The 10,255-nt window shown below is 38.3% G+C and overlaps 1 protein-coding gene across 1 annotated transcript; it reads right to left on the bottom strand.

Moving 5' to 3' along the window:
* Window positions 1-6,568: 6,568 nt before the first annotated feature.
* On the bottom strand, window positions 6,569-9,788 carry LOC139720290 (uncharacterized). Its single transcript, XM_071631650.1, has one exon. The coding sequence runs from the start codon at window positions 9,696-9,698 to the stop codon at window positions 7,563-7,565; it is 2,136 nt and encodes a 711-aa protein (XP_071487751.1). The 5' UTR covers window positions 9,699-9,788; the 3' UTR covers window positions 6,569-7,562.
* Window positions 9,789-10,255: the final 467 nt, after the last annotated feature.

Raw genomic sequence — 10,255 nt, 5'->3', positions numbered from 1 at the left:
ACGACCATGGTCCATGCAATACAAAGGGTTCTCTTGGTCTCTAGACTGCCGGATGCCCCTTGTGATACAGTATACTGCGTCAATTTTTGCATTTTTTTTTTTTTTTGCAGTTATATTTTTTTTTCTGTATGAGGGGACTGCATTCTATAGTCCTATCTGTGTATACGAGTGTTTCATTGTATTTCTATTTTTTTTTCTGGTGGTGGTGGAAATGAAATAAAGTTTTATAAGTACGTGTAGGCATATTGGTTCCATGACATATTGATGTTCAAGCTCGAAATGCTAATGTTGAAGCTTACATAAACCCTAACCCAAATCATAGCACCTACGGTGACCCTAATCCTAATCCTCACCCTGCCTTTCTTACAAGAACCAAAAGCCCAATCAGACCCATGATGGTAATTCTACTTTCAGAAAGATATCAATGCCGGAGCATATGTCCTGTCACCAGGCATATATTACGTATTCTGAGCTTTTCTCACACTATCTTAGTGAAATTAACTGCTGGTATAGCAAAGGGTGGAGGAACGATTTTTTTTTTTTTTTTTTTTGGGGGGGGGAGGGGGGGCTCAATGGCCAAATAGGGCACTTAGAAATGAGCACTTTTTTAACTTAAAAAGGGGAGTTTTTTTTTTTTGTTGTTGAAATGGGGCAAATGCCCCCTCCCCCGTTCCGCCGACCTTGCATATAGTTATGTACTGTATTAGCTATCTATATTATAGTAGCAATAGATCGAGAATAGCTGAGGGAGGGCGGAGTGCCCCTGACGAATTTTGCAAGACCTTTTCTTTTCTTTTTCCTTCTTTTTTTTTTTGCCTTGAATCAATCTGTTTAACACACACTATAAATGTAATTTTAGTTACTTGTGAAAGGAATCTCCGCTCCCCTTCTTTTCTCCTGTTTCTACATCCAAAAGCAGCACATGAACCAGGCATTTTGCAACATAGATCTATGCTACTTTAAGTAGAATTTGCGAATTTAAGAACATTTTTCGATTTCCAAACTCCGATGGAGACCTTGGCATAGATGCCAGCCTACTGCCGTTGCATCCCGTCGTCGATCTCCCTGAATGCTCCGTAGCGCTACACGTTATCGGTACGGTCGCTAGTCGAAATTTGCCCGGACCAAAATGGCGAACGCCTCCTTCTATCGGTCACAGGGATTTTACGGAGTCCGCCCTCTAGTGTTCTTAGTATACATCTCTATGGGTGTCACGCACCAGCATTCGCACTTATAGGACTTCTCCATACCCGCGTGTCTATTTAAACAGAGCTTGAGGAAAACTATGCACAGGCGCGATTCGAGCCAAACAAACTTCAGACAGGTGTTTGTTGTCCAGACAAGTTATCTCCGTTTCAGGAAGAAATTCATTGGCGGTCATCTGAATCGTCGTTTACTAGTATGCAACTTTCGCGTAAGAATGATGTTTCGAGATAAACGCGTTTGAAGAATCATGATATGGTACACTTCTATGTCTGGCATTTCCAATTATTATTTTGTAATGCGTCAAACTTTGATTCTTAATACCCTAACGTGTGATGTTTTCGTCGAATTTACAAGAGAGCTGTCTCGTAATTGTTAATGGGCGTCTGTGTGTGTGTGTGTGTGTGTGTGTGCATGTACTTGAGTACTGCCCTGTCTTTTTCAAGGCATTATTGCCCATTTTCTTTTACCTTTGCAATATGACATTTTTTAAGGGAACTGCACACTACATACTCTGTTTTGTTTTGTTTTTTAGCAGTCCCCCCCCCCACCCCCATTTCCAACAACTTTGTTTCTGAGTTAACCATTATGACAAAGCATTTTTGTTGTATCTCGGTCAACCGATTGCCTGTGTCTTTCTCACATGTAAGTATTATGTTCATTACATTGCTGTACTAATTTCTCGACAGTAGGCCTGTTTGTATTCCCAAACATTTTCATTGTATCCCAATTTGTTTTTGAGATGATGATATAAAACAACTTGAACTTGAAATACTGTATTGTTAGGCATTATGCGAGAAATCGAAAGAGAGCTATACATTTATCCTTTTTTTTCGGTTTGCAAAGACCGTTGTCGTTTACTATGTATACCACACGTTTGTTGACACAAAAGTACAGTACTTGCGGTCACCGCACTGTCGTATAATATCACAAATATTTAATACGCGCAAAGTCGTTGAATGCGCCCGATATAAGACGGTTTGGTTGATGCACTGTTTTTTATGGTCATGTAAACAGTCGTAAATATGTAACAGAAGATGACATTTTTTTTAACAAACACGCCTATGAGAAAATGTAGAGAATGAAATGACACGACTTTATAAAAGTGATAAGTACACAAAGAATACATCAAAACAGAACCCGATTTTTTAATGTCTTTATTCAACAATTTCTTTAAACGATGTATGAAAAAACACACACAAAGGGAATACATGAAGTGAATCCATTACAATGATAGGTTTCAATTACATGTAATTATGTACACACACTATGTATCAAGAAGAAACATTTAACAATGCATGACAAAACACAACACACAACACACAAAATGGGTACATGGAATGATTTTTTTGCAGTGATAATTGTCAGATACATATGTAGACAAGCTATATCAAGATGGAAAATCTTACCACATGTATGTTCAAGTTAATCAGAAATCAATCTGTCATTTCTTAAGGTGAAAGCTTACTCTTCCCTTCAGCAATCCTGTACTCTGCATTGTGTTTCAATTCAACCAAATTTAAAAAAAAGCTTTAAAATCGAGCAAGGAAAGGAATCTTGAAACTTTGATATTTGAATATAAAATTTCAAACATGAAAAATAGAAGAGTTATACACCCATCTTGTGAGAGTTAATATCAATTCCAAAAACAAAATTACATTTTGAAAACAATCTAAAAAGGGTCACCTGTTTCTTGATTAGGTCAGACAGTTTGCTCCAAAGAGGACGGACCTTGATACAACAATAAAACGAATGATCGTTTCTAGTTCTTCCTCACAGAAATGACATTTATCTGAATCCGAACGTTTAATTTTGAACAAACATTGTTTGGTGCAAATAAAGTTGTGAATCAGTTTGAAGTTAAAAGCCCTCATCTGGCTTTCTATGGAACAGGTAAAGTTCGAGTAGTGTACCCTAGACCAATCTAATTATAGGGCTTATTTTCACATTTCTTGTGCTTTGAAACAATTAGCAGCTTCTCTAAGAGTTTTTATGAGCATGTGGTGGAACTTTCCGTACCCTGATCAATTTTCTATAATCGTTTCAAATAGACTCCTATCTACAAACCCCGAGTTTTAAAACCACTCGGGGAGTATACCTTTGAACAGGGAGTTTATACTTCCTTCTGTGTTGGTAACCCAAATTCTAACACTATTTCATCGAAGGTTTTAGTTTCATTATTGCCATATAATAAGTCAGATAAATGGGAATTCCTTTTTCAAACCAAATGGCTAAAAAAATGACAGAGATTTCAGCCCAAATTTTATTCCTCCACAAATAATCTTCTTTATAAGCATCCAAATCTTCTTCTTTTACGTCTATCAAATCATACCTTAATTGACTCAACCAATTGACAATTGCCGAAAGAGTTTAAAAGAGAATCTGAAGATTGGGATCTTCATAATTTATAACTGTGACATCTTTACACAATTTTCCAAGAGGTTTCAATTCAATTGCTTTACAAACACTAGTATAATTGTCATCAAGTAAGTTTTTAACCAAAGTCATTTTTGGCTTAAGGCGTAAGCATGTACGTCAACCATCTGTGAACCTCCCTCATTCATTATACAAAACTACTCTCTTCACTCTATCGTTCCCGTCCTTCCAAATATAATTATGAAACATTTTGTTGAGTTTCTTATAAAATGACTGCAGAATGTTGATACACAGGACGGAAAAGAAATAGAATACCCGAGGTAGCAATAGAGATTTTTTTACTATTATTTTCCCTCTAAGAGATTAATTTTCCAGCAGTTCAGAGTGAATTCAATCTGTTATAACTTTGGAACAAAGTTCAACTCGCACAAGGCTCTTGTATTCAGTGAAAATATGAAACAAAGGGCATTTAAAGTGTTTCTTTTCCAATTTAGACCCATGTCAGCAAAAGGCATTCAGTCTTGTTTTATTTTATTTTTTTGCAGATTCGACAAAAATTGCATCAGATTTAGACATGTTAATCCCACAACCCAATACAAAAGCAAACTTATCCAATAGATCAAAAAGGCTTTGATAATACTCTGTGTTACCATAAAAAAAAACATATACTGTCATCAGCAAACATGCTCAATTTTGTCTCATACTCACCTACAGCCATGCCCTTTATATTACAATTTGAGCGTATAGAAACGCTAGCATTTCAATAGTTAATAAAAACGACAAAGGCGAAATAGGGTATTGTAGCCTTGAAAAATACGACGGGACATTTTCAGCGGTTTGGTAAAAAAATAAGAAGATTGATCATGACAAAATTAAGTCTATCATTATAAAGAGATTTTATCCATTGGATGAAATTATTACCAATGCCCAACTTGTTCAGCACCGCAAACATAAACTTATGTTTCACTCTTTCGAAAGCCTTTTCAAAATCTAACAGTAAAATTGCATTAGAAACATCCCCCTTTTCATGATAATCAAATACTACATCAATAACAATATGTATATTACGACTAATATTTGTGCACGATAAAACAAAAAGACTGTTATTGGACGAACATTTTTGATTACTTGATAGTAACTGAAAATTCAACGATATGTATAACTGAATGTCCACTGTCGAAATGACTGAAAATCTCAAAATTATACGATGGTTCGGATCAGGGCAGTTTAATAGGACAGCGTTTAAAGAAAAAATCAATATCATTTATAAGTACATTATTTTGTACACATAAACAATACACACACACACACACACACACACACACACACGTATATACTGTCTGAAAAAAAAAAAACCCGGTACATAACACAGTAAGAGATTGATTCGAGTAGCTATGCACCAAAATTGGCAATGGGTATTTACAGCGTCAAGATAACTGTACTTGCATACTGAGGTGACATTAGAGTGATGATAAATGCATTGGTATACAACTCGTCAAGTTTAAAATCTGTATATAGACGATCGTCTTTGAAGATCTCAAACTTATACATGGTATGCTTCGTACTGCAACAAATTACAAAATTCTCCTTTCAGCCACTCTAGGAGTGTCAAGTCCCTTCACCGTGACTTCTATTCTACGTTTGAAATTCGGTTGGAAAATATCTACATTGTTAAGGCTCGAGGCACATTACAGAAAATGAAAATTAAATTCTGATTACACTATCGATGTTCAGCTGCACGAGACAATGAATGATATATTAACCTCTTCATTTTCATTGAGTACTTTCAAAGAACAACGACAACTGGTGGAAATAACATGAAAAAACAGGGAAAGAAAAGTCAGTTTAAAAGTTAACCTTAAAACTGTTTCTTCTAAAAAGTTCATTGTCTTAAAAATTTAGCAAAGCAAACTGGTCGTTGAGATAAGAGTAGTAAGTCAGATATAATTTGCATTCAGTGACCAGGATATGGCAAATATCGCGCTTGTCAAAATTGATGGAAAAATGACTTAGTCACGTATATCACTTTTTTTTAACGTTAAGGGCAATACGTTGTCTTGCCAAACACAATTATGGCCGTGCGAGTACCCGCAGAATCATGGGCAAAAATATACGTTGTCTGACACGTATCAGGCATTACCACAAGTTATTTATCGTACACATCACATGCGCAATACAGTGTACACCAACCAATTGCATGTATGCATCGCCATTGTCCAAAACGGTCTTTTTTGTATGTTATCAAATCACAAAATACCTACAGAGGCAAAATAACACATGCACTTGCTTTAGCGCATAATCTCAGTAAGTTCAACTCAAGAAGTTGTAAGACAACGTTAACTTTCGCGTTTGTCTTGTTTTGTTTTTGCCGTATCAACACAGTCATGACAGTCATGAGTTTGTCATGAATAAACATTGGTACAAAGTGGGTGTGGCCTATTCGGAAGACGTTGGAAAAGATGGATCGAGACTGGGACGATGCCGTGTGAGGCGAGAGAAGGCTAAGGTTTTTGTTACTTTAAGTTTGATATTCTTGGTGGTGGTGATTTGTTTTGGTGTCGGAATGTGTGACATGTTGTTGTGACACCAGTACTTCCCTTCCTTCCGTAATAAGTTTAAGACTAAGATGTTTTTCGGTAGCAATAGATTGTCTAGGTTCGTGCGGTAAAACAACGTAGGCAACCTTCTATGTTTTGACCTTTGCAAGTTTTTACAAAAATGAGACCTCAAGTAAAATCAACTTGAATTTACCATATTATTATTGATAAAGTGTTCTGTACTTTCTAAAGTAAAATTGTGAAATGTTAAACAATACCATCATGCGCTTCACATTTCCGAAACTTTAAAGGACAAGTTCACCTTCATAAACATGTGGATTGAGTTAACGCAGGAATATCAGTAGAACAAATCAGTGAGAGTTTGAGGAAAATCGGACAATGCGTTCAGAAGTTATGGATTTTTGAAGTTTCTGTTCAGTCACTGCCGGATGAGGAGACTGTCACAGCTTATTTCATTGTAGAACGATTATAAGAAAAAAAAAAAAAAAACATGGGCGTGCATACTCGAGCAGCATTCGAACCTACGACCTCCTGATCACCGGACAGGCGTCATCTCTACTAGACCACCGACCTTTCGCTCGACAGCAAGTGTTGGTTCTAATCCTTATAGCATGCCGCGGGTACTGTTTTATTATTCAAATTCATGAAATTCTTCCGTCGAGATGTTTTCATTGCAACTAATTGACAAAATTAATTAAATTAATAAGTACTGAATTGATCACTTGTCTAGTAGTAGCCATGATAGAAAATCACGGACGTACATACTCTATTTGTTTTTATCATGGCTACTGCTAAAACACTTATTTACGTCGATGTAGGGCAATTTGTCAATCAGTTGCAATGAAAACTTCTCGACGGAAGAATTTAATGAATTTGGATATAAAGAAAATCTGAAGAAAATTCAAGATATTTTCACCTTTCTAGCAAAATACGACAACACTTGATTTGCCTCTTTCAGAATGCAGGGAGAATTATATCACCCGTAACATATACGTCAGTGACAAGTCGAGGAAATGAACCTTTTGTTTTTTCCCAAAAATATGCTTTTGTAAAATTCTCTTTATGTTTTCCTCATTTCATTCTACGCATGTGACATCACACACTGTCGTAGTCTTCTCATTCAGCAGTAAGTGAGCAGATACTTTAAAATTCATAACTTTTGAACGGATTGTGCGATTGTCCCCCCTCCCAAAAAAAAAAGTCATTGATGTGTCCTACTAATATTGATACATTCCCTCAATCCCAATATATATGAAGGTGGACTTGCCTTTTAATCTAATTTAGGGGAAAAGATGTTGCATACTTTTATGTAGATTGTTTTGCCATCTCACGGCCGTCGGTGGGACTAAACTTCGTATCCGCCTTCTTCGATGAAAGTCAAAGACCGTATTCACTCATTATGTTGGAAAAACATAATTTATCACTCTATTGAGGAATCCTCAAGAAATGTTCCAGGAGTTTAGCATTTGCGACCCCTTTGTTCTCCTCGCTGGCTGGTGACTTCAGGATCAACTCTAGCCTTCTTATGACACCAGCGACGATGACGGTAGCGAAGAACTCTACAACAGCTGGAAGATCGCTGATACCATCGATGAAGACGATCGTAGAGAATCCGAATACCATTACAACGATGATGACTACTAACCGCAGAATAATGGCCGCGACTTCAAGGTATAGCGGTTGGTATTTCGCCACTATACGTTGGAAAAGAGGTAGAGAAATGAAGGGGACACCTTCCTTGAATTTTAACAAACAGTTCCCACGTCCCAAGCGCCGCGAAATATCGACGCGCTCCGCAGCTTCTATGACGCGCTTGAGGAGAATGCAATATTCATCGTAGAATGTCGTCGCAGCCTTGATGATGTAATCAGCGACCGTCAGAGCAAACACTAGGTAAGCCCCAGCATTGTCGTAGTTCACTACAAAGCCGATGAAAACATAACTAACCAGCTCTGCTACGTAAACAAAAGCCGCGACGAAAATGAAAACAGCAGCAAATGATAACAACACGGTGAACACTGCAAGGATTATCCTGCTAGGCCTAATATGGTTGTCGATACATTTTGAGCTTATCCACAGCACAGTGTAAATCAGAGGAACAGAATTGAAAAGCAACAATACGAGGAATGTCACTACAGCGAAAATGAAAGCAAAGGGAAATATCACAAATGTCCAGAAACCTCGTCCACGTATGTATGTCCAAATCGGATGAAAGAAAAAATACCATACATCTGGATTGACTGCCATCTGCGTTCTGTACAGCATGGTGAACATAAATGTAGAGAGAGGAGTTCCATCAGTCACCTCTGGAACGCGAAGTTCAACGGGCATGTCGACCGCAAAGCCGAAATATCGACGATCAGCCGCTGTGACCTCAAGTAGGTCTGGAACAAAGTTGTCATTACCAGCATAAAAAACAAAAAATAGCACGGCGGTGGTGACGGAGTATATCATCGTGATTGTAATGACCCAAAATCGCACCAAGCTTTCGCTTAGGAGCAGCTCGAAGGCAACTACCCTGCGCTGTGAGAACGAATCCCCCGCAATGATGACCGGTATGAAGGGTATCAGCACGAACGCAACGGCGCACACCAGCCACGCTAGCCAACGCGCAGCCACGATCAGCGTACAGTCCTGACGACTGAAGCAGAGGGAGTACTTCAGTCCAAGTGGTAAATCTGAGTTCAAACCCACCCGATAATACTCTTCACCAATGAACATGACAGGAGGGTTTTTCTGAATGAAGAAACTCGCTGCGAGGGGAGAGAAGAAGGCCAGGACGAAACCCACAAAGAGTATTCTCCCCAACCATACATGTTTCCTTACAATCATCGGCTCAGAGTCAAAAGATTCGCCATCACCCATCCAGCAGTTGTAAGATGCGCTGGCTTGGAAAACATAATAGGTGCAGAGAGGAATGGCGTAAACTCCAATCAGATCAAACTCCTCGAAAGTTAGTTGCCTCTCAAAACATACCATCAGTTCTTTGCCAGCAGTTTGTGTGTCGTTCAAGGACTGTACCAGCTCTATTACCAACGACGCCAATATTTGTCGCTTTTTTCTGTCACCAGCTTTTTGGAAGCATCCATTTAGAGGTACGGCAACAGTCAAGTTCATGTGGAACACACCGTAACTGAGCGTCCCTAAAGACAATTGCTCAAAGTCAAATGGGTACGTAAGGAGGAGTTTCCCTTTCCCGTCGACGGCCAAAACCCAAGTAAACGGGTCAACTGCGTCTGAAATGTTCGAGTATATTGTGAAAGTACTGTTGAATTCCAGTTTGAAATACACAAATATGGCTCCCTTCGAAAAAATATCGCGTAACTTTAATATCATGATCTCTTTGTTTCTAAGCAGGAGAGTGCATTTCAGGGCAGACGACGAATTATGCGATTGCGTACCATTCCACGCTGTCAGGGTCGTAGTGGATTCCGTAGCTGCAGAAAAGGTGTCAGTGGTATTGATCCCTTCAGTAATAGCACCTGGTATCAAAGCTACTAATAGATAAAACAAGGTGTAGGTTGCAAAAGCCGGTCTTTTCACGAATTTGACACACGCCATGACAAAGATGACCACTGTAATAATTTATTACTTGATACAAGACAGCTTGCATCCTGCCGCGGACAGAGCAAAACGTTGCAACAAATCCTTCTAAAGTGTGAAAACCCGAACGGTTCTAAGGAGCTTTTTGAAATGCACTTTCTGCTCAGGTGTAATCAATGCAGTCTAAAAATCAGTGCAATGCAATCATGCAATGATTAGTAGCGAAGAGATTTCTATGAGATACATAGGACCTACCGTGAAGTCAGAACAAACATACAGTCGGTACAAGGGTTTTATTTACATATTTACATAGTCGGGCATTATCAATCACGTGCAATATACAACATACAGTGTGATAAAGTATGAAATAATAAACCCCACATTCCAAAAGACAGAATGTCTGAATTTCACATTGATTGTTGTAACTTGTGTCCTGCAACCCCACAAACCGGATTCATGATTTAGCGAAATCTAAGAGCAATACCATTGCACTAACAAAGTGACTTCAACATTATCTCTTTTGTACATTGCTTCTGCGTTTTCCTCAATCAGACTTACAAAATCAATGGATAGTA

The sequence above is a fragment of the Diadema antillarum genome, unplaced genomic scaffold, assembly GCF_040938485.1.
Source record: "Diadema antillarum isolate AM-2024a unplaced genomic scaffold, OU_Dant_1.0 scf00000126, whole genome shotgun sequence".
Lineage (NCBI taxonomy): Eukaryota > Metazoa > Echinodermata > Echinoidea > Diadematoida > Diadematidae > Diadema > Diadema antillarum.
This window is presented reverse-complemented; position numbering and strand designations above follow the sequence as displayed.